Source organism: Emydura macquarii, unplaced genomic scaffold (assembly GCF_026122565.2).
Source record: "Emydura macquarii macquarii isolate MOO-44397 ecotype Brisbane River unplaced genomic scaffold, CSIRO-AGI_Emac_v2 contig_1045, whole genome shotgun sequence".
Lineage (NCBI taxonomy): Eukaryota > Metazoa > Chordata > Testudines > Chelidae > Emydura > Emydura macquarii.
Window position 1 is genome coordinate 6,664,251 of NW_027131182.1, and position 24,829 is coordinate 6,689,079.

Consider the following 24,829-nt stretch of genomic DNA (forward strand, 5'->3'; position numbering starts at 1 on the left):
ACAGATTAGGCTTTAAAAAAGAGTACCTGGGCCAGGAAGAGTGGAAGGGAGTGCATGAGTTCAGAACCAATCTGGTGAGCTGGGGCCAGGAAGCTGCAGAAATCAGGAGCCGAAATAGTTGGCCTGTTAGAGTCCCATATAAGGTGAGGCAATGAGAGCCTGCGTGTTAAAGGGGAAAAAAATCCCCTGGGAGTTATAGTCCAGGGTGTGCCGCAGAATTGTGTTTTTTGTTTGTTTGTGTTTTGCTGACGTTTAGAACAATCAAATTGCCTATAAGAGACAGGATATGGCAGTGGGTCATCTGAAAGCTGGGAGAAAGCCCTGCCTTACTACAAATGTGTAAGGAATAATGTCTGGGATTCTTGGTGGTTTCCTTTATTTATCTATTTCTAAGCTGTTACCTGTGTGCTTCTTTGGAAACTGCTATCATAGGTACTTGCCTTCTTCCAAGTCCTGCCCCTCATCAGGTTCAGAGAGAGAAAATTTCAGAAAATATTCAGAACTTAGTCTAAGTTGAGCCTTTCCCTTATCTGAATCAGGGGGAATGCTGAGAAGCAGTGGAGAGAAGCATTAAATAAAGTCTCACTCTTTTTGGCTCACTATGGGAGTTTTCTGTAGAATGAGCCAAAATAAGTGTCTGTCATCTGGCCAAGATTTGTCTGTACAGAAAGGCAGGGTGCAGAAACCCATTACATAGCCTCAAGGGCATAAGGGTGTGTGTAAATTTTAATGAAACTAAGCTAAATGGGTGGCGCTGCAGAGACTGTCTGACAGTCTTCTGTGAAACACCTGACTTTATTCATATCTACTAAAAGTGTAATAGTGTATATTTAAAGCATTAAACCATGTATGATATAACATTTAAAATGGGCTACTTTCTAAGACAGAAAGCCAGGCTTGCCATCTGTATTACTCTTTGAATCAATATTATATTGTTTAGGTTTTGGGTGGTTCTTTTTGGGTGTATTTTGAAAAAAACTATATTTGAAAAAATTGATACCTGTGCTTAGAGCCAAGCATAGTGTGGACAGGCAGTCTATCTTCTGTGGACCACTGATACTGAAAAAATTGTATGGTGTTTTGTTCTTTAGACAGTCATCTGGTATGACCATCAATCTCAATTCAATGTTTTACCTAAACCATTTTGAGTATAAAATAATTTCCCATAGTAGCAGAAGAGTGTGCCTCATCCAAAATGATGCAAACTGGCATGGTGATCCATGCATTCATGACCTCCAGGTTGGATTATTGGAAAGTACAGACTTAAGGAATGAAAATACAGGCATTAGAAAAAGCTTCTGCTGGTTCAGGATGTAGTAGCCCATCTACTCAGCAGCCCAGACTGATGTCAATACATCATCTTGATTCACTAATGCCTTTCTTTGGTCTCCATTGCTTCCTGGATTAAAGTCAGGGTCCTGATCTTCTAAATGCTCAGTAGGTGAGGTTGGGGCTATTTTATGAGAGGATAAACAGAGGGACAAAGAGGTTAAATGAATTGTCTAGGGCCATACAACAGGTCAATGGCAGAGCTGAGAATTGAACTCAGGTCTTCTGACTCCTAATCTTGTGCCCAATCACTGGAGTTACACACACAAAGAATAGAATTTCTATGCATGAAACTCATTTGCTAACTGCGGTTTGCAGCTGTGAACTCTATCATTTGTGTGATCAAACATTGCATAAGGAAAATTGTTTGCAAATAAATGGAGGTCAAGTTAATGGCCCCTTTGCAACCAGTTTGTACATCTGAGCCAAATTTTCAATCTATAATATTCTAAGTATATTTTGGAGAGGGGGAAAAAATCTTTAGCACGTACATTTTTTTGCACTGTGTGAATCAAGGGGATTGATGAATATTTCTGCAAGGTTGTGGGTTTTCCCCCCCTCTTCTGTTCATATCTCTGCAACTATAGCCTTTCACATTTTCCAGAAGTTTCCCTTTCAAAGAGCATTGAGTCTGGAGCATTGTAGTATGGAGTACTGCATGAAGCCGGTCAGCCATATGGCCGCAACAACAGTATTAGTCCTAACTGAGGGATAATAAATATTTTGCTGTATAGCTTTTCTTTCGCAAGACTTGTGATCCATATGGATTTTAATCAAAAAGCATTTGGCTTCAGGGATGGCCAAGAGCATACAAGGACTTGGCAAAAGGCCCTAAAGCCACTGTCCCATCTGCATAGTATTATCCACATGAGTAGGTTTTCTCTATTGAAATCAACAGGACCGTATGGCGATATTCAGATCTGAAACTATTTCAAATGGATTCCCGTGTAGTTACAACTCTGTACTTGCAATCTTAGTGATTTCAATTTGGAAACTCATTCAAGTGGATAATTTAATGTAGGACTGTTCCTTCTGTTTTCCCTTTGGAGCTGGCAAATTTCTACAAATAATTTTATTATGAGCAAACTTATATGGTTCATAATAGGACTGTGCGGGGTTTCAGATTTATTTGCTCCAAATAGAAAATTGACTGCAAGTCATTGTTGTGGCATAATATTTTAATATGAGTGACTAAATTGTGTGAACTGACCTCTGAGATTTCTCTCTATTCTAATCTCAAAGGACACATTTAATAACTGAGTTGGTTATTCTGATCCATTCATATGAACTGCACACTCCCATTTCCTGCATATGCCACCACTGTTTTATTTACTTATTTTTCTGATAAGCTTTGTCACAGAGTAAGAAGTAAAAACTCTATAGCATATAATATATAAGGCATATAGGGTCTTTGTATCTAAGGATCTCAAAGGGCTCTACAATATTCATTTATGAACTGTCCACTTCACCAGTGTGAGGTAGGTAGGGTGAGCACCTTTTCAAAATGCAAAAATGGAACACATGCCATTTAAAATAATCAGGGGGATGGGAGTATTGTATAGGTACACATTTTATATTCTATCTTTAATAATAGCAATTAAATATCAACTTCCAATATGTCCTGTTCTTCACTGGACTGCATTAGTAGATTAGTTTCAGCCATTTGGGAACATGTAAGAAGTGTAACAAGTCTCATGATACTGGGATGATAAGTTATGTCTTAAATTGCCTATACCATGTGTCAATCATCAGGGACTGCATAAGCATTGTGAATGATGTGGTAGTGGTGGTGCATTGAACTGCGCTGTAGTTGCTATGGTTTGACCGTTGCTAAGTGGTAAATTTGAACTGTGTCAAGGGAAATCCAGGACAAATGCTGTTCTGGAGTCATTCAGCCCAGGACTTGAAATCTACATTTCAGGACTGTCCTACCCAATTAGGGATGAGTAGTCACCCTAGGTAGGTATAGTCATTACTATCTTAATTTTACAGTTAGGTAAGCTGAGGCACAAAGAGGTTAAAGCCTGAATGCACGAAAAGAGTTAGGTGCCTCAGTTTTTGTTCTAGGTATGGTTGTGGTAACTGGACATCTACTCTAATTGTGAGCTCAACTGTAAAAAGTGTGTGACAGTTGATAAGATGTCACACTAACCTATAATAACTAATGTTGATGGGAAAAAGTCTGAAAGGGAAATGGATTGAATTAGTCAAAACAAAAAGGCCTACTGTTATAACTCAAGGACTGTGTTAAGATCATGCTTGGTAAACAAAAAAATGTAAAGTCTGGAAGTAAATGAACCAAATTTGGTGTGTTAGATATTAGGCCTAATTGTTGGACAAAATAATGGGGATGGCTATTCCATTCATACTCCCTTTTAAGGTCCTTAAAGAAAGAGACTTAGGGGGAAAATATGGAAGAACAGCTGGAGGCTAATGGAGCAAGTTTCACCATCTTGGCTGCCATGTCCACCATTTCATGGGACCCAGGCCTTCACCATCCTGGTCCTGAGAGATATTATGACCAGACTGGACAAGAGAGAGGGATCCAGATGATATCGCTACCCTTATCGCTCTAGAGGAATCCCAGATATCACCTGATGTAAAATAGAATCAGATCTTAACAACAACAGCAGCAGCAACAACAGCTCCAGCCCATCTCAAATTAATTTCTTCTCTTTTACCCAAAAGTATAGTTATTTCAGCTTTGACCTAAGAGACTGTCAAACAAGGGATTTTCCTTCTAAAAACTCTCTCCAGCTAAAAGGAAAGAGAATAAGGGATGGTGTTAAAATTAAAGCCTTATTTAATACTTTACATTTTAAATGCTTTACCTGTTTTTGCTTCTTTCCTTTATCTTTAATAAAAGGTTACACTATTAAAAATTATTTTATTTGCCATGGTACTAAGTAGCCAAAGGACTGTGCATACAAGACCCTGAACATTGCTTAATTTTAGACCGCAATTGAGTTATATTACCATCTTTGGACTCCTATTTTACATCTAAATTAATACAGCATGCCTAAGTCCCAGTTTCAGGACCATTGCAAAGCACAGAATTCCTATGGAACCTGGTAGGCACCTAAACTCACTTGGCACCTGAGTTTTTGCTGTAATAGTTCCCTAGGTGCCTATGTTTCTCCCTCTGGGAATGCGCACTTCTGCTCCCCTCTGAGTGTCTGGACACCTGTCTCCCATCTAAGCCTCCTAGTGATTCAAAAACCAGGGGAAGGTAGGTGTGCTCAGAGGCTGTCTGCCAGATTGGGCCTTCATAGGTGAGCTTACATAAAAAGACTCCGATTGAAAGAGTGTGTGCATCTGGTAGTTAGTGCATTCTTCCGGGATGTGGGAACCTCAGGTCTTAGTCCCTCTGCTCCAATGGCTCTTTGATTATTTAGCCAATGTGGAACAGCTTCAGCAACAAGGGTGATGCTGTGGTGGCCATCTACTATAGACCACCAGACCAGAGAGGATGAAGTACATGAGGCTTTCTTCAGAAAACTAACAGACGTTTCCAGATCACAGGCCCTGGTTCTCAAGGGAGATTTCAATCACCCTGACATCTGCTGGGAGAGCAATGCAGCAGTGCACAGAAAATCCAGATGGTTTTTGGAGAGTGTTGGGGACAACTTCCTGGTGCAAGTGCTGGAGGAACCAATTAGGGGCAGTGCCCCTCTTGACTTGCTGCTCACAAACAGGGAAGAATTGGTAGGGAAAGTAGAAGTGGGTGGCAACCTGGGCAGCAGTGACCAAGAGATGGTACAGTTCAGGATCCTGACAAAAGGAGGAAAGGAGAGCAGCAGATTTCGGACCCTGAACTTCAGAAAAGCCGACTTTGACTCCCTCTGATAGGCAGGATGGGCAGGATCCCCTGGGAGGCTAATACAAGGGGGAAAGGAGTCCAAGAGAACTGGCCTGAGAGCGCAGGAACAAGCTATCCCAATGTGCAGAAAGAATAGCAAACATGGCAGGTGACTAGCTTGGCATAACAGAGAAATCTTTGGTGAGCTTAAACGCAAAAAGGAAGCTTACAAGAAATGGAAGCTTGGAGAGATGAGTAGGGAGCAGTATAAAAATACTGCTCATGCATGTAGGAGTGAAATGAAGAAGGCCAAAGCACAATTGGAGTTGCAGCTAGCAAGGGACAGGACGGGTAACAAGAAGGGTTTCTACAGGTATGTTAGCAACAAGAAGGAGGTCCTGGAAAGTGTGGGTCCCTTACAGAATGGGGGAGGCAGCCTAGTGACAGATGAAGTGGAAAAGGCTGAAGTACTCAATGCTATCTTTTGCCTCTGTCTTCACAGACAAGGTCAGCTCCCAGACTACTGCACTGGGCAGCACAGTATGGGGAGGAGGTGAGCAGCCCTCAGGGTTAAAGAACAGGTTCAGGGCTATTTAGAAAAGCTGGACATGCACAAGTCCATGGGGCCAGATTGAATGCATCCGAGGGTGCTAAGGGAATTGGCTGAAGTGATTGCAGAGCCATTGGCCATTATCTTTGAAAACTCATGGAGGAAGTCCCAGATGAATGGAATGAGGCAAATATAGTGCCCATCTTTTAAAAAGGGAAGAAGGAGGATCTGTGGAACTACATACCTGTCAGCCTTACCTAAGTCCCCGAAAAAAAACATGAAGGTCCTCAAGGAATCCATTTTGAAGCATTTGGAGAAGAAGATGATGATCAGGAACAGTCAGCATGGATTCACCAAGGGCAAGTGCCTGATCAACCTGATTGCCTTCTATGATGAGATAACTGGCTCCGTGGATGTGGGGAAAGCGGTGGATGTGATAGACCTTGACTTTAGCAAAGCTTTTGATACAGTCTCCCACAGAATTCTTAACAGCAAGTTAAAGAAGTATGGGTTGGATGAATGGACTATAAGGTGGATAGAAAGCTGGCTAGATCATCGGGCTCAACAGGTAGTGATCTACAGTTCGATGACTAGTTGGCAGCTGGTATCAAATGGAATGCCCCAAGAGTTGGTGCTGGGGCTGGTTTTGTTCAACATCTTCATTAAAGATCTGGAGGATGGGGTGGATTGAATGCTCAGCAAGTTTGTGGATGACACAACGCAGGGGGTGTGGTTGATATGCTGGAGGTTAGGGATAAGATACAAAGTGATCTAGACAAATTGGAGGGTTGGGCCAAAAGAAATCTCATGAGGTTCAACAAGGACCTGTTAATTTCAGAATTTTAAACCACTTCCGAGGCTTTTCTGCAAGCCTTTGCCTCAACATTCTTGTTGGCAGTTTAGACAACTGAGACAAAATCTCTGGCTACGGGGGGGTCTCCCACATCCCACATGACTACTCTAACCAATGGGCTAAACGTTATAAGATAGCTTCTCTGCATCCTCCTCCTCTTTTAAAGATTTAATTCAGTCCAGTGAGCTTACATTTTGAAATGAAAATTCATTTTGAACTGGAAAAGCAGAAGTTTTCATTTTGAACATGTCAAACCATTTACTTTAAACAATTTCAAAACTTGACATTTTTTGAGTTGAGAAAGTTGTTGATCCTTGTGCGAGCAGTTTGCATGTGTGTGTGGGGGGGTCAGTTTTGCCCACAGAAGACATGAATAACGCCCACTGAAATTCATGGGAATTACTCATATCCTGTGGGGGAAAGAATCAGACCCTTAGTTTTTGTGCAAAGAATATAATGTATATACTTAGAACAGAAATCTGGTTTCTGATCCAAAGAATTTACAATCTGGTTTTCCACAGCACGAGCTCTTGCTCCATCCCTGGGCTCCTGTTTGCTATAGTAATTCACATAATAAAGGTGTTATGTTGTTTCACTGTAGCACATATCTATTTCTGTAATATCACCTAATCCTGAAGATAGGGATTTATTTCAAATGCTAATATTGCTTTTTTCCCAGTTTATATAATACAGGTTTTTCCTTTATATATTTCTAATTGTAGAAATGAAGGACTGGAAGGCCATTTAGTCCAATCCCCTGCACTGAGGCAGGACTAAGTTATCTAGAACATCCCTGACATGTTTTTCTAACCTGTTCTTAAAAACCTCCAAAGATGTTGATTCCACAGCCTCCCTAGTTAATTTGTTTAAGTGCTTAACTGTAAGGGTAACAGTTAGAAAAATTTTCCTGAAACTCCCTTGCTGCAATTTGAACCCATTATTTTTCTGTCCTGTCCTCAGTGATTAAGGAGAACAATTTATCAACCTCCACATCATAACAATCCTTTTACTTGCTTGAAAACTGTTATCATGTCCACCCTCAGTTTTCTTTTCTCCAGACTAAACAAATCTTTTCATAATTGGTCATGTTTTCTAGACCTTTAATCATTTTCGTTGCTCACTTCTGGACTTTCTCCAATTTATCCATATCTTTCCCAAAGTGTAGTGTCCAGAATTGGACACAATATTCAAGTTGAGGCCTTTGCAGTGCTGATTAGAATGGAAGAATTAATTCTCATGTCTTGCTTATAACACTCCTCCTGATACATTCCAGAATGATGGTTGCTTCTCTTTTTTGGAACAGTATTAACATTGACTCATATTTAGTTTGTGACTATACCCCTCAGGTCCTTTTCTGCAGTTCTCCTTCCTAGGCAGTCATTTCCCATTTTGTACTTGTTCAGTTGATTATTTCCTTCTATGTGTAGTGTTTTGCATTTTTCCTCATTGGATTTAATCCTATTTATTTCAGACCATTTCTCCACTTTGTCAAGATCATTTTGAATTCTGTCCTCCAAAGTGCTTGCAACTCCTCCCAGCTTGGTATCATCCACAAACTTTATAAGTATTTGCTCTATGCCATTATGCAAATCATCTGTGAAAATATTGACTAAAACCGGAATCAGGACAGATCTTTGTGGATCCCCCAGTCAATATGCCCTTTTAACTAGATTGTGAACTGACAATTCCTGAGTATGCTTTTCCAACCACTTGTGCATTCATCTTATAGTAGGATCATCTAGGCTGTATTTCCCTAGGCTATAATATTTTTTTTAAATGGAAATTGTGGGATTCATTGAGTTGAAAGGAAAGTGAGACATGAAAGTTGTGATTGATTATGAAACCAAACATTTTCCTTCTGGAACGGCCAATGCATTGAGAGAGTGTGAAGGTAATGACTTGCTGATATTCAGTTGGTTATCCCCCAATCCAGCAGTGTCATTTGTTATTGGATGTCTTACAATTTGGTTTATGTTCAGGTGATGCTTTTTTTTTTTTTTTTTTTTTTTTAATTTTTTGGTGGGTTTTCAAGAGCTGTAACAATTCATTCATGGCACATGATCCATCGGCTTTATAATGCACTTTCATTGCGTCTAGAGGGAAAGGCTGTGCATCTGCAGAGAATACACCATTTATTTCCTCAGCACTCCCATTCATTATTGTAGCAGAGCAGTTTGTTTTTTTAATGAAGACCATTTTGCTATTCTCCCAGAAGCTTTTTACTAAAAATGGGAACACTTTAATTACAGGGATGAAAGGGAGAGCTGCTCTATTGCTCTCTGTTTTATAAATTTAGAGTGGATAAAGTGTGATAATGGAGACACTGTACACACAGAAACAAAGAGGGAACAGCTTTTTTTTTATTTGTAATTCTACGGTCAGAGGTAAATCCAGTTCGCATCTACAGGCCAGTTCCACTTTATAGTGGGCTGAGCATGTATAGGAAGCTGTACAACAGGTGGGCACTAACTTCCATGGATGCTCCTAATGTGGAGGTGATCAATGGGACATTATCATTGGTGGCCAGAAGAGCCAGGGGATTCTGTACTTTTTGGATCCTGTCCTCTGCAAGGGGAAGATAGAAGCCATTATTCTTCCCTGCCCAAATTATGGGACTTAATGCAGGAAATTCTGTGGCCTGTGTTATGCAGAAGGTCAGACTAGAAGATTATAGTGGTCCCTTTTGACCTTAACTATCTTCAGTTGAACTCATCAAGGTTTATTTTCGAGGCACTATACAAAGTTATTGTTAGTGGCTGAAGCAGCTTGTGTGCTGGCAAGTAGGTAAACCCTACGCTGTGGAGGATGTTTATCCCATCTCATCCCCCAACGTAAACACAACCCTAGAATCTAACATAAACAACAGGCTACAATTTGTCCATGTATCATTAAGATAATTGATATTTATTAGCCTCTTTGTAATTTTCTGCTTTTTGTTTTCCAATGCTGGATATAAATCACACCCACAACAGCCACAGTGGATGTGTTTGTGCCTATTATGTTGTCCTGATAAGACTGGCTAGTTTCACCTTCCCAATGCAAGTTATTGAGATTGATTGAAGCGCTGTGCTTGTCCTATCTGGAACACTATGTAATTAATGTTTCATTATGCTAATGTATGCAAATTTACGAGTGCATTTGATTGGGAAGAGAGAGAACAAAAAGGATTAAAGAGTTCACTCTAAAGTACAAATTAATTTATTGCGTTACTAAATGGCCTCAGAGGAAGGAGGGAACACATTTAGAGAATGAACAAAAATGGAAACGAAAAATACTTCCTAAATATATTGTCTTTCTGGGAAGTGGTTTCACTGTGGAAGTGCAGTGCGGGTCTGAATGGTATTAGCTCCGATGCAGTACTACAGCATATCGTGTTTCTATGTTAAATTGGGTTGCTGGAGCTGGTTTTTACAACAGTTCTCTATCTCTCTGTCTCTATTCATGTGCACCCCCAAATTCCATGCGCTGAGTCCTCCTTCAACCCTATCCTCATCTCCAAGTTCTCCCTATGGCTCTCCTCTTTCAACCCATTCATGTGTCCTATTGACCCCGTGTCCTCCTGACATCTCTCACTCTTACCCATCCTTCTGTCTCACTTCCTGTCATCTGACTCCTTTCCCTCTGTTTTTAAGCAAGATATAGTGTCCATATCCTAAAAATCCCTATCTTTCCCTCAACACCTTAACCAGGAATGCTGCTGTCTTCTCTCTCTTCTGCAATCTGACTTTTGTCCTTTCCTCTCTGTTGAGACCACTCTCACTGAGTTCACTAATAATCTATTTCTGGCCAGGGTGAGGACCCCTTCGCTATCCTCATTCTTTTTTATCCATCTGTTACCTTTGACACACTCACATAAGCTCCCCTCCTTGGCCTTGATTCTGTCCTGCATTGGCTTTCCTCCTACTCCTTCAACATTTCCCTCAGTGGCTTCCCTCTTCTATTCATCACCTGGTGTCCCTTCTTTGCTCTGCCCTTGTCCCCCTCCTCCTTTCTCTGGATGACTTCATCTTTTCTCTTTGCTTCAATTACTACCTCTCACAATGATTAAATCTGAAATCTCCCTCTCATCCTTCCCCTCCCACCCATACCCCCCGTCTCTATTTAGTCCCACCTCTATGACTACCTCACACATATCTCTTCTGGATATCCTAAAGCCAGCCCAAAATGAACACTATAAAAACAGGCCTGATCCCACTCCTTGGATTCTGCTGGCACAAACATATGCAAACAAAGCCAAAGCACTGGGTAATGGAAAGTCTGCCTTGCGTGGGGGGTGCAGTGGGGTTAGCTACCCAAACCCCCCACTTTGCCATGGAACCAGCTAATGCAGTTTAGAAATGAGTGGGACTGGCCAAGAAGGAGGCAGGGCCAAGGCATCCCCATGCTCCCAAGGAGACAGCTGCATATAAGAGGGGAATAAACTCTCCCATGGCATTTTGGGTTTTCTCTTCACCTTCCTATTCCATGTGTAAACCAGACAGTAGAGATGTGCAGACACAGAAATATAATGATATAATGCAGTCCGGCTTATTTGTAAACCTCAGAAAATGCCCTGCTTTTGGTTCACTCTAAGTTGTACTAAAAGTTCTGGGGGATACTTTATCAGAACAAGTACTATCATCTCTCCCACCATCCACAACAGTTCCAAATAGAAGAGAAGTTCTCAAACTACAATCTATGAATCACCATCTATCCCTGCAGTTCCACAGGATGATCGGTTTTGAGATCATGAGACATAGGGAGCACAGGGATTGAGCGGGAAATTGAACTGTAGTGGGCAGCTTTCTTTTTCATACTGTTTTGCCAAACGAAAGAATTGGGCAGCAGCACTCCTGAAGGTCAAAGAGAGGGGAAGGATGGGGGCTTTCCCACTGCCTTTCGCATGAGAGGTACAACTCTGATGCCCCTTACTTTAACCTCAAGCTTTGCCACTCCTAGGGCAAAAGTGAAGACCCTTTGGAGGAAGAAGGAAAGCCACTTGCTCAGCCAGCAGACTAAGATCAGATCAAGATCAGGGGCTGAGCATCAGATGCAGCTATCAGTGGGAATAGGAGAGGCAGTAAGACCCAGCTGTAAAGATAATTGAAGTCAGTTGGAATCTACACTGGGATTTGAATTGAGCCCTAGTAGCAAAAGTTGGGGAGCTAAAAGGATTCTTAGATGTCAGGTTTATAGGTACCTTAGAAATACCTCAGGCAGATTAGATAGATGGCAAGAGGGCAGTTACAGAAGACTCTATGGTGAGGGCTCCCATCTGTGGTAGTTTGTTCCAAACTCCCACCTATTGCTTCAGTGTGGAGAACCCTCCTACAGCCTTTGGCATGGTAGGAAAACAGCCAGAAATCACTGCACTGTTGATCAGCAAACAGTCAAAGTGCCCCTCTAAAATTGGTCCCCCAATCCCTGATCACTGCATCTCCTTCTCTTTGCACTCCGACTGGTTCTCACATGCAGTGCCGTACAATCTTATTGCAGTGAGAGCCGTGCACTTAGGCCGCTCCCTGGACTTGTCCCCCAGCCTTGGGCTCAGACTCTGCCTGTTATGACCCTGTCACAGCAGCAGCACCACATGCCATCTCCTGTAACCTGTGCAGACTCTTTTCAAAGGACATACCCATCCTCCAACCGACCAAAAGTTAGCAGCAGGAAGTAGGGGCGGGATTTCCTGCCAGCTCTCTAGCCAGCCAGGGTTCTGAAGGCAGAGCGTGGATGTACTTTTTGAACATTAAGTGTGTGTCGCAGCTCTAGGAGACTGAGGGAAGTAGCAACTTACGCAGGCCATGAACTTCGGGGTGGTGGGGGTGGGATGCTGGGGTATTCAGATAAATGTATTGTATCCTATTACATTAAACATAGAAAACTGCAATTGCAAATTGGCTGGACTAGAATTTCATCTCAATATTCTACATAAACTGCAGGAGAGATATTGTGTCTCCACACTCCTCAGTGAAGTTGAAGCCCTATAATTCACAGTGCCCTGTTGTTTAGCTGACGCTGGGCAGGAACTTGCCACAGAACTGTAGTAGGAAAAACTTCAACAACATACAAAATACCAGTTGCAAAATAGGATAATGTCCTAAACTTTCCCTTTTTGTATACTGAGGAGGACATCTTCATAAAGGCAGCAACAAGCTCCACTGTGTGGCTCTGTCAGGAAAAAGCAGGCAGGCAGATCGATATAGAAAAAATATTTTGTTTTGTTTTGGTTTCCCTGGGTATTATTTGCAACAAAGTACACCCAACTGTACACAATATAAGTTGTATTTCTAGCCTTGGTTTCTTTCTGATGACATGTTCATACCAATGGCATATTGATCTCACGGTTTATGTTGTTGTCAATAAAAATACAGCTGTACATTGTAGAGTTGGGTGTAGTTTATTGTCTCGATAGTCTTTTAAATGGATAATAATTCATTAAAGCTTTGACCTGTGCTACTATCTTACCTTGCTGCACCAGGAAATACAAGGAGTGTGCGTGTACGCATGTGGTAGAGAGAAGCAGATTAATCTCTGGTGTGTTTCCAAACCTTACAGCTATTTTGGGAAAAGTACATGGTAGAATAGCTGAGGGGATGGCGGTGTGAAGGCAGGGATGTGGAGGATGTAGTCTTGGTAGCATGATTCTTACTGGTGACCTTGCTGCAGTGGGAACTTCAGGTTCCGATGCGGATAAAATTCCTCTGGGGGTCTGCAGTGGCAATTCTGCCACCTTTTGAAAAAGTGCCAGTTGTGCTGAGTGCTCGTCTGACAGATGTGGGAGGGTAATGGGGCTAGATCCTAAACTGCCAACTGTAGGGTAGTTTGTGACACAGGTATTGGTAGTCTGAATCTGTCCTTGTGCCTTGTCCCAGTAGGATAAGAGGGTGGAAAAACTCAATCTGATCTTGCAATGCAGGAATGAACAGTTCTGTTGTAAATCCAAAGCCACAGACCATGCCAGAATCTAGCCCAGTCAGAGGCATTTAAACCAATCTCCTTGTCTCTGCACCCAGCTCCCAGGCTGCTGTCTCCAGCCTGCTTGCTCTTTCTTTCTGAGTTTGGTGGGTGGGTGTTATATCCTTTTTATGGTTCAAGGAGTATCACAGACTGGCTGGATGCCTGGTGACCTGGGTCCAGGCACGTCCCACAACATTCTATGGCCAAATCCTGCTGCCTCACCCTCTTCCACCCATCCTCTAAACTAGGGTCATTAGGTTATTTCATAGTTAGCAAACAGGCCGTTCATCTCTCCCATGCCCAAAAATTCCCACTTCCATCGAAGTCCTTTCTTCTTTTGTACTACAGGCCAGATTTCCTCTCTGAACCATTTACACATTCTTATACCTCTCCAACGTTTCATACCTTAGTGCTTCCCTTCTTGGGATTCTCCTCATTCACGGGATCCACCATTTATCCCAGCAACATCACACTATTCTAGAGGTTTCAAGCCAGGGTTAGTACATTTTTGGATGCAGCAGATTGGATGCAATTGTCACAGCACTGCTCCTTGAAGCACTCCTTTTTTTTTTTTTTAAATTACTAACGAAAAAAAATGAACAAAATGAAAAGAAAACAGTTTCCGACAGAGAGCTCTTTAAATAGCATGTCCTGAACCTCTTTTAAAAAAAGCTTTAAAACATTTTGATTTAAGGGATTTTGTTTTCCTGTTGCTGGAGAAAATGAGATGGCTATACAGAGGAACAATGAAAGTGACAGCATGCTGAGTGCTGTCAAATCCAGAGTAAACAAAGTGGGGAAAAAATCTTTCTCCTACCTTCTTTCAATGATAGTCATCTTAGGGGGTACCTGTAATTATAGTAGTTACAACATTTTCAGGCAGAAATGGGAATTTTTTTTCAAGTTGATGGTGTCTCCTTAATTGGAAGTGTTGCTTTTAAATGCCTTAAACACTGTATTTTACCTCTAGTACCAACTCCTTTTAACCTTGAGAAGCAAACTAAATTAGTACATTTGAACCCTTGAAAAGGAGAAGACCGAAAATGTTGCAGTATGAGCACATGGGGTAAAAATAAAAATAATATAATCTTTTTGGCTCATGCTATAAAAGGCCTGACAACAACCTGAATATGGGAATTGTACCAACAAATCTAGCTGTCCGTTCAACAGTCACTGATGAATGAGTTGAAAAACCTGGCTTGAAATCAACCGGAGTCTCAGACTAACTCAAATTATATTACATTTTGGAACATTTGGTAGGGTAACTTTTACGCTAAAGTTGTCGTGCCCAAATGTTGAGGTAGATCCTTTGCTAGTGTCTGGGGAACTCTATCTGGAAGTCATTCACCTCCAAAATATTTTGGGGTTTCTTTCACTCTTGAAACCCTAGACTGCACAAAAGTTTAATCCAGAGGCCCCAGAGGCCCAACAGAGAGCCAGAAACAGTTGCTGAACTCCACAGATGTGTCAAGACAAGCAAAGGGCCAGTGGGTGAGAGGGATGGGAGCCTATAGGGAACTGAGAATCGGCCACACGCAGAATCCTACATGACAATGATTGTTGTTTGCGATGGGACGGTGATTCTGTAGCTGCTAGCAGGAATTGCAGGAAATAGTATTCCTTTAATAATTTTTTACTCTTGCTGTTTTAATAAGAGAGTTTCTTTTAAGTAGAGTGCTTTATTCTTGATCTGACTTTGACCTTTATGCAGAAGACAGAAACAAGTGGCTAACTTTAACAGCTGTCTATAAGAAAAGAGCTGACTTTTGTGCTCTCACAATGAGCAAAACATTAAAAACAAATCAGAGAGACAGGACTATGGAGTGTGTGTTCCAGTTATAGAACTGCCATTTTTAAAAAAAATTCATTGTCCATAAAAAGTCTAAAAAATTATCCAGCAGTGAGGGAACTAGCTGCAAGTTCTTCTCTTCAATGACTCTGGCTCTGTACCTTTTACCACTTTGTCTAGATTTTTCAAAACACTTTTCAGATTATTACAGAATTAATCCTTGATGTTTCGCTTCTGAATCCCCAAAAGATGAATATTTAATTTCTTGTGAACTATATTAAGCAGCCCCAGCAAAGTTGGTCAAGTCTGTAGCGTGACCTCTGCAGTGTATAATCTTTTATTTTTTAATGAAAAGATTAGACAGCCTCACTGTTAAGGATGAAAGGAATTGTTGTTCTGTTTCTGATACTTTTGGAAATGGTAACATTCTTTATAATTGAATTTTATATCTTCCTCACTAGGCAACATATAATCAGGGTCAGGAGGGGCAGTACTAAAATGGGAGAAATCTAGAGAAAACATAAGCCCTGGATGACGCACTTCTGAGTCCGTGCCGAAGCAATGCCCCATTATGGTGACAGGGGATCATGTGCTATTAGAGTTGCTGACTTTTGTATGAGCTATAATATCAACATCCTAACTAGTGGTGTGTCACTAAAGGTCTGGGGGCATTTTTTGTCAAAGTAGTGGAGTTCACCCTAGTGTGTTGGCCAAATTCCAACCGTTTGCCGCTCTGAATTTCCTCTGCAGCTTCAAGTAGCAAACTCTGTCCAGGTGGTGTTTCTGTAGGCTGCTAAAGAGTTGCCATATTTTATCATAAGAGTGGCTGAGCTTCCATGCTGTCTTATTAATTTGTTCTTCTGAATTTGAACATTCATTTGACTTTGCAATGTTCTTAATGAAAAGGAAGGTATAATGCAATATTTAATGGGCAGCAGACATTAGATTCTATTACCCAGACCGATTGGCTAAAAATTAGTCATGTGACAAGAAACAGACTTGTGCTATTGCTTGCTTAAGTCGGCAGTAGTGCATGTCAGGGGAAACAGTCTACAGTTGGTATCATCCATGACATCAACTGAAATAGTTTCAAACAGGTTGGCCAGCGTGTCATCTCTGTCTTCTGTAAAAGCAGCTAACCAGCTTTTCCAGTGATTTCTGTTGGGGTGCAAAGACATGAGGTTCCTGTACCACCCTCATTAGCATAGTATCTGGGCACCTTCCAGTAGTGAATGCCCTGATGTGACTAACATCCTGCTATGTGATACAGGTTTAGACGCCCATTAGCTTTTTTCTCCGACAGCTAATATCAGAGTGACTTCAAGGTTTTCGTTCTCCAAGATATATATGAAATTAATATTTAAAGGATAAACTTCGATGTGCTTCTTAATCAGACCCTAGCTCTGAATGCTTCCACTCCCCATTCTGGTACTGTGAAACATAATCCGCTCTTTTTGAATGTTCTGCATCAGCTACTTCCATTGCGGAGACAGAAGAGATTTCACAGTTCATACAGCATTTGACCAGGCCACCCTTGGAGCTTTTTTATTTTTCAAACACATATTAAGAAATAAAAGTTTTGCACACAAAGGATTTGAAAACAGCAATAGGATCTATCTGAAATGCGATAGCATAGTTCTCCAATTAAACTAAGTCTATTATAATAAAATGTGTTTATGGAAGCCATGAGTATACATTTTCTCAGAGGCCATTTTGACTTCATCTACAGTTCTTGCATTAAATTAGTTTAGTGCTCAGACTACTAAATGCTTATCCACAATTCTAGGTAGCATACAACACAACAAAGTTTGGCACAATTTTCTGTTTGCTCAAAATAAAATAAAACTGAAGTGAGGCTTATAGTAGATTAAAATGGAGCTTAATGACAGATTGTAAACTCTGTGCTGTTTAGTTGCTTCAATTGCATTGTCAACTCATATTAGATTTCATAAGATATTTAAGGTAAAGCATAACTGAGAAGAGTCTGCTCAGGGACTAGGACAAATACTAAAGAAGTTATGCTGCATCTTTATGTCTTCTAATAGCAGAAGACTAAAGCCCTTAACTGGCTGTAGCTGAAAAGATAAGCCTCCAGAACAGTGCTTTGCCATGCAAAGGTTTGACTTCAGTTCTGGTTCCCAACCATCTATTCTTCCTTCCATTGATGACAGTGGGCGTTTTGCCATTGGTTTCTATAGATGTCCCTGTGCTGGGTATTAGGAACATTTCAGAGGTGGCATTTCAGCTTTTAGAAGAAAAATGGAGAACACCGGGGGACTCTTCTCTTCCTCCCTCCCCCTGTTGTGCTCACTGGAGAGATGGTCACTATGCACACCATGCAATTCTGTGAGAAAGTGTTGCAGATAAATAATTTCTAAGGGTAATTTGGTATTTAGGCCTCAGCAAAAAGTAGGATTGAAGATCATTTGGGAAGCTACACTCAATTTTGGACTTTCTAAAATATTTTATAAGTTTATCTTTTTTCTCTGTTTTGATTTCAGCTCTTGCTGCACTAATTAGACACTCTCTAGGGAAAAGTATTAATCTCCATCAGGAAATTTATATTGCCTGATAGAGGACTGGAGTCCAACGATAAAAAGTGTGTGTTAAGAAAAAGAAAACTTGATTAGTGCAAGCCACTCGAAATAGGGCCACACCTAACGACAGCTTGGAAACTTTAGCAAGTACAGAATATTGCTGCCTGGTTACTTAGCACATGTTTCATCTGTGCTTCATAAAATGCAATGTCCTTATATTGGTTTTTCAGTGCCATTTAAATGGTGAGTTTCCACCTAAAAACTTTCCAGGATTGGGCTTTGAATCCTGAAGTGTTCCGGTTGACAGGCTGTAGAGCTGTATGTCCAGCTCTGGTCTGGAACCTGGTTCCTCGGTAATCTAACAGACTAAATCTATGTGATCTTGGGACATACCATAAAACTTTTGCACAATGTTTTCAGTCCCTCAGTTCTCCTGTGGCAGGCACACACAGTCCGGTACCTGGGGTTTACTACAGATTAGGGAGGAAAAGGCTTGTGGGAGTCCCTTGTTAAAATAATGATGACACATAATTTGGAATGTTCCCAAAGATTGGTTGGTATTCAAGATCTAATATTTTGGTTGGGGGCTGCTTAAATTAATTCCTTAGAGCTAGGTTTTAAAGGTATTCAGCCAGCTAGGAGTCTGGTGGGATTTACAAAAGCATATAAACATGTAATTTCCATTGATTTCAATAGGGGTTAGGCACCTTAGCCACCTACTGGGATTTTCAGAACTGCTATCTGTTACCATTAGGCACCTAAATAGTTTTAAAAACCTGGCTCTTAAACCTTCCTCCTTCCTGGACTTCCAAGAAATCTCTAAAAGCATATGATCGTTTCCTCAACCTCTCAGTACTTCAGCCTCCAGGAACAATATTTCAGAGAAGGGTTTGAATTTTCTTCACATTCCAAAAGCATTACAGGTTATTCAAGCTGTTAGGTGCCATGTACTAAAGCAATTTAAGCTAACTATGGCTTTTGGAAAGGATATAAACAGCTGAAATTGCAACTGAACTACAAGGGTAATTGCATGAAAAGAAAGTTAATCTTTGTTTAACTTCTGTAATTTATGTACGCCCTGCACTGAAATCTGTCATAAACCCACTGTTTCAGAATAAATGGATTATTTACTTTTGATAATTGTCACATAAGTTCATTAACATGCTGTCATAAACAGCTGGGTTTTAAACTGTGTTGTTTTTTGGTGGCATAAATAAAAATGTCCAACAAGAAGCTGTGGTTTAAAAACACCAGACCCTCTGGAAGGACAAAAAGTAATAAATGTTTTTAAGATAACTGTATTTGCCTAAATTGTAAATGGATTCATGACAAAAGTGTACCCTCTGCTGGTATTCAAACTTAGGGCCTAATTCTTAGGTTGCTGACAGCAGCGTAGCTCCACTGACGTCAAGTTAAACCAATGTGAGTGAGATCAGGATCAGGCCTTGAATACATCTTTTGCCAGTCAATGCATTTTGTTCTTCCTTTAGAACATGGCCAGATAAAAGGTAATGTGGAGAGGAAGATGGTTGTTTGGCGGTGGGGTGGGAAATATAATATGCTGGAAGTTTTGTCAATCAGGTGGCAAGCAGTTTAAGGTCACATTGCCAACCAAAGCCATAACGGCTAGGAATGCGTTTATATATATGAGAGAGAGAGAGAGAATGAGTTATTTAATTTTTAAGTCCCATCTTCTTTGATTTACTTTGCATCCGAGCATTTAAAGCATGTTGTGGGTAGCTGGCTACTTTGGATAATTATTCCATAGATTCAATTTAATACTTCAGAATGAAATTCAGTTATATGAAGAAAATGCCAGCTCGCTGCTCATACATTGTCAGATAAATTTGTCGACACATTTGGTTTATTAATGAAAAAATGATTATTTCTTCTGTTAAGGAATATGATTATTTTAAATCTTATACTCTGATACATTTATATGCCTGCATCTGAGGAAGAAAGGTTAAGGATAAGGTTTGCTCAATGGAAAATGTTGACTGTCTTTCCATTCATAGTTAGCAGCTTTAAAGGCATGCAACGTCCTGTAAGTTTTGACTCTCTCATACCATTTCGATATCACCAGAAGTTATAGGGCCTGATTCTCCACAGCTTGGATGATGGTCTAGTAGTAATTTACACTTGTGCAAAATGCATGCAAAACACTACCAAATCAGAATCCAATTTGCATGCACTTTGCACAGGTGTAAATGACTGGAAAAAGGGCAGTCCAGTAGAGAATCAGTCAGGACCATTTTCTTTCCTTTTTATTATGCTATTATAGTGTACAATTAAATTCACTTGTTCTTAAGAATCTTAAGTTTTCTAGTCCTTAACAGTTGGGCCCTCCATGGAAGCATCTTACTCCACCTTCTTCTCCATTGTTTTCTAATGGTGTAGGGCTGCAAAGTGGCCCATGTCCCATGTGAGACTCTGCAGTTTGCAGCCCTGTCAGGCATTCTCGAGGCCCTGCTGAGATGTCTGTCACACATTTATGCTGTAATAATAGCTTGTAATAGCGGCTGCTGGCCACCAGGAACTGCTGTAATACCTGCTCAGTTGGCATCCAAGGGACTTCCATATCTCCCCTATCATTGCTCTCTATATTGCAAAGGAATAGAAAAGCATCCAAGAGGAGGTGCTTGAGGATGTGAGCGTCATTCTGGTTAGGGTAGAAAAGCTTCATCGTATACAAAGATTTGGCAGCACTTCCAAAAGGTGGTCAGACTCTGGATTTGTCTAATTTCCTCTGTAAGTTTGTTCATAAATACGTAGCCACCAAAATACTGTTTGCAAACTGCTCCTGGTGAAATTCAGCTCTGTGCAGGAGGTCAGCACAAGCCCCATGAGCCACTTAGAGTAAATTCCACTTAATCCCTCAAAATGGTACTGAAATGCTGCATAGGCTTTATGCCGATCCACTGCTCTAGAGAAAATTCAACACATTGGCACTTATTTCTTGGAGTAATGTGTGTGTGGTGCGGGAGTGGTGGGCAGATAGAAATATTTTGCTTTGTTTACATATTAGTTTCCCTCCTGTAAATATTGCCTTTGAACTGATGACACCAAAATATTCATCTTGGTTTTTCCTTCAGTCAATTTGTTGAAACACTATTTTTAATTAAATTAATTCTCAGAATGTTCACCAGGCAACCTACGTGTCTTCTGGGATTTTGTGTTAGTATTCTTCAGTGAGTTAATACACCAGAACTGGCATCTATCTCCCTGTACGTGAATGAATAACCCAGTTTTTCTTATTTCAGGTTCACAAGTTAAGGGTTTTACATCATTGCGGTTCCTGACTGAGCCTTCAGATGCTGTCACCATGCGTGGAAGTAATGTGCTGCTGAACTGCACAGTGGAATCAGATGAAGGAATTCCTGTCATCAAGTGGAAGAAAGATGCAGTCTTCTTAAACCTGGCCGTGGATGAAAGGAGACAGCAGATGGCCAACGGTTCCCTCTTGATACAAAGCATAGTCCATTCCAGGCACCATAAGCCAGATGAGGGTCTCTACCAGTGTGAGGCCTCTTTAGAAGGCATTGGGGCTATCATCAGTCGGACAGCTAAAGTCACTGTAGCAGGTAGGAATAACTTCTGTTCTTTGAACTGCTGGAAACGTTGTTTTGTGAGAACAATTTTAAATATTAAAGAAGGAATAAAAACATAGGAGAATGTTCTTCTGGCAGAAATGTGTGGCTTGGTTTTCCCCCTCCCCTTAAAAAATAAATAAATAAAACAAAGCTAGACATGACATTCTGCTACAGTAATTTATTTCTGACATGCAACTCTTCTTGCTTAAATATGTCTAATCAGCTCGTTGTTGCTGTGAGATACTTGCTGCATATTTATTGTCTTCAAAACAAGAGGAAATCTTTGAAGTCAGAAATTAACTGATTTCCCAGTTAATTTAGCCTTAGAAAAATAAAATGCTGAATTTCTGTGAGATGTAAAATGTGTATAATTTGTTTTTCGGTTTAGGTCTTTTTTCATGGACAAGAATTCGTTATACAACTTACTGGAATTTGTAGCCTTAATTTCTGTGTCTCTTTTTTGAAGTACCTGGGAGGAAATATTATATGAGAACAGGTCATCAGGAGATCGAGATTTGGTTATGACTCTACCACTGACTTACTGAATTTCTTTATGATAGCCATGTAGGCCTAAATTATTACAGGTGGCCAATAACTTTGGGTGTCTCGGTGTCTGTGGGCCTGACCTTGTGCACCTACCTATGATTTTCAGAAGTGCTAAGCATCCACAATGCCAACTGAAGACAAAAGGGATTGGTAGGTGCTTGGCCTTTGTGAATGCGTGAGGTGTGTCAAAAATGCAATCACCTGAAGTCAGTGACATTTTAAAAGATAGGCAATAGTCTCTCTGTGTCTGTCTCCCCATTTGCACAATGGGGATAATTGTACTCTGCTTTACAGACTGGCATGAGGCCTTAATCAGCTAATCACTGCAAACTGCTTTGAGATCCTTGAATGAAAGGTAAAGAATGAAGTGTTGTCATATTTAGTATCCCATGGCAATTAGCTTTCAGCCTATGTTTCTGTAGGATCATTGTAAACCATTATTAAAATATTTGATAGGGCAATAGGTTTTCTTTTGATCTCGATCTCTGTGATACTGGATCTGGCTTTGATTGAAATAATGTTTTGGCTGCCTAGAATTGTCAGAACTTGAACTGGACTTTCTGCAAGTAGATGTCCAGAACAGGACCATACCTCCCTATCTCACTTTATTTGCTATAGCCTTGGAGACCTGCAGGCATAGGATGCTTGCTTTTATGTTGGTTGAAAGCAGTCAGGTCTGTAACTAGACAGACTAAATCTCCTTTGAGGAAAGAGAGTGTAGATAAGTATCTTTTATAGTCATACTAAAGATCAGTGTTGATGGCACTTAAGGCACAGAAGAGCTGGAGGGCTCCCTTGTTAACAGAGCTGGCCGCTGGGCCATGGGAAAGGAAATCTTGGTTTTACTTAAAGAAGAAAAGCAAATTTGTAGATCCTTTTGTTCCAAAGATAGCCTTAAAAATGCAACTTGATTGCTAGACTTGAAAGCAGATGGGATCCATTTCTTCAGCAGGAGATCAGGGGATGTGGGCTAAAGATTCTTCTTTGAGTAGTGACTCTATGGGTCTGCCCAGCAAATCTGCAGATATCTGCTTTATATCATGGATATCCACATGTATGAAAGCGGATATCCACAGACCAATTTTTGCGGATGGTGGATCAGATGCACATCTCAAAGATGGGGAAGCAGCAGTCTGCAACTCATAGCCTTTGAGGCTGCTTCCCCACCTTTGAGTTCTGGGGGTGGGGGCTGGCCGTCCATCAGCTGTTCGGCACTCCCCCCTTGCAGACTGCCGTGGGACCCCGCCAATCAGCTGTTTGACAGCTGCCTGAAGGGGCTGGCCCCCGAACACTTGATCAGCAGCTACAGTGGGGTTGCGGGGCCCAGGGCTGTGAGTGCTGTGCAGGTGCGGATGCCATAGAAGAGAGAGACTGTGGATGGTGGGTTGGAGGTAAATCAATTCTTGTGGATGCCTACTGGATGTGGATCCACATTTTGGCATCTGTGCATGGCTCTGTCTATGGGTGTTCCACTTCAGGTGGACATGTGCCACTCAACCCCTTGATCAAAGATTTCCCATGTTTGCAGTGCCTGTTCCACCTACCTATGCATCCTACATATCCTTGTGCTATATATATATAGCACTGACGCTATATATGGCTGCATGGGTGATCCATTCACAGTTTCCTCTCAACCGCCTCAGCCTGAGATAGAGTCCAAGTGTGTCTGCCTTGACCGTGCCTGAACTAACATTTTGTTTATAGTTTAGTATTAGTTTGTTTTAAATAGTTAGTTACATAGTTAGTAGATAAGTAGTGTGAGTATTAACTTTGTTTCTTCTTCCTCACTCCAGGGAACCTTTCTCTCCTGGCAGGTCATGCCTGACTCTCCAGGATTCAAATGTTGCCTCTCTTGTCAGGGGCCTATTCTGGTCACTGCTAGCCACTCTAAGTATGTCAGCTACCTGGGAGAGTGACACATCTCCCAGAAGTGAAACTTTTGCCTGTCCTTTAAATCCAGAGCAAGGAGGAACCATAAGATCAAGTTGAGACTGCTGCTGGAGTGCTCCCTTCAACCTGCTTCAGAGTCAGGTCCTCTGTCTCTGGGCAGATCAAGTGCCCCTTTGACCTCAGCACAGATCTCCTCTAAGTGAAGGCTCCCAAAAGAAGAGAGTTGACTTTCATCATAATAAACCTAGTCCCAAAAGACTTCGGTCCCCTGCTAAATCCACGGCCACAAATAGTTTAAATGGTATGGAGCTAACTTCTTCTCTCCCCCACACCTCTTAATGAGTACAGTTAATTCCACTATTAGTACCATCTAAAAGACTGTCACAATTATTCCTTCCTCTAAAAAAAAAACTACAGCTAAAGAAAGAGGGAATAAGGGATATTGTTAAAATAAGTCTTACTTAATACTTTACATTTCAAGCGTTTTAACTGTTTTTCCTTTTTCTGTATCTTCAGTAAAAGGTAAAGGATTTTTAATGATGTGTTTGCCATGGAATTAAGTAAGCCAATTGGTTTGTACTCAAAACCATGTCTAGCTGTTCTGTGTTGTATAGTGACAGAACTACGTTAACATGCCTCTAGGTGCACTTAATTCCATTAAAATTAACACGACAGATATCAAGGATGCAGGAGTTAGATCTTTGCTTAATATATCAGTTGAGGTTTGAACCTCTGATCAGTTGTGACACCATAGACATGGTTGCTAAACAGAATGCTTTTGCACTGCTTTAAGCTTTCATCAAAATAGAAATCATGACGGTGTATTGTGGGTGATATGCTTTCATGTTGCCAACAGTGTATATCAGCTGTATATTTATGTGCTTTCTTTTTTCTATGGCAAGAAGAAAAGATTTCATTCCTGCAAGATATTAGAGTAAATGGCCTGAACTTTAATATTCTATGCAGGAATTGGGAAAGGATTCAGTCACTGAGTTACAATCTAAGATTAG

General features: G+C 40.9%; 1 protein-coding gene across 4 annotated transcripts in view; it reads left to right on the plus strand.

The window, feature by feature from the left end:
• DCC (DCC netrin 1 receptor) overlaps positions 1–24,829 on the plus strand; it is a 653,315-nt gene that overhangs the window by 143,162 nt on the left and 485,324 nt on the right. For all 4 annotated transcript variants that reach the window (XM_067545413.1, XM_067545412.1, XM_067545415.1 and 1 more), the window contains one exon: positions 21,054–21,374. In XM_067545413.1, the coding sequence (XP_067401514.1) occupies positions 21,116–21,374 (259 nt within the window). In that variant the 5' untranslated portion in view covers positions 21,054–21,115. The remainder of the gene's footprint in view (positions 1–21,053; positions 21,375–24,829) is intronic.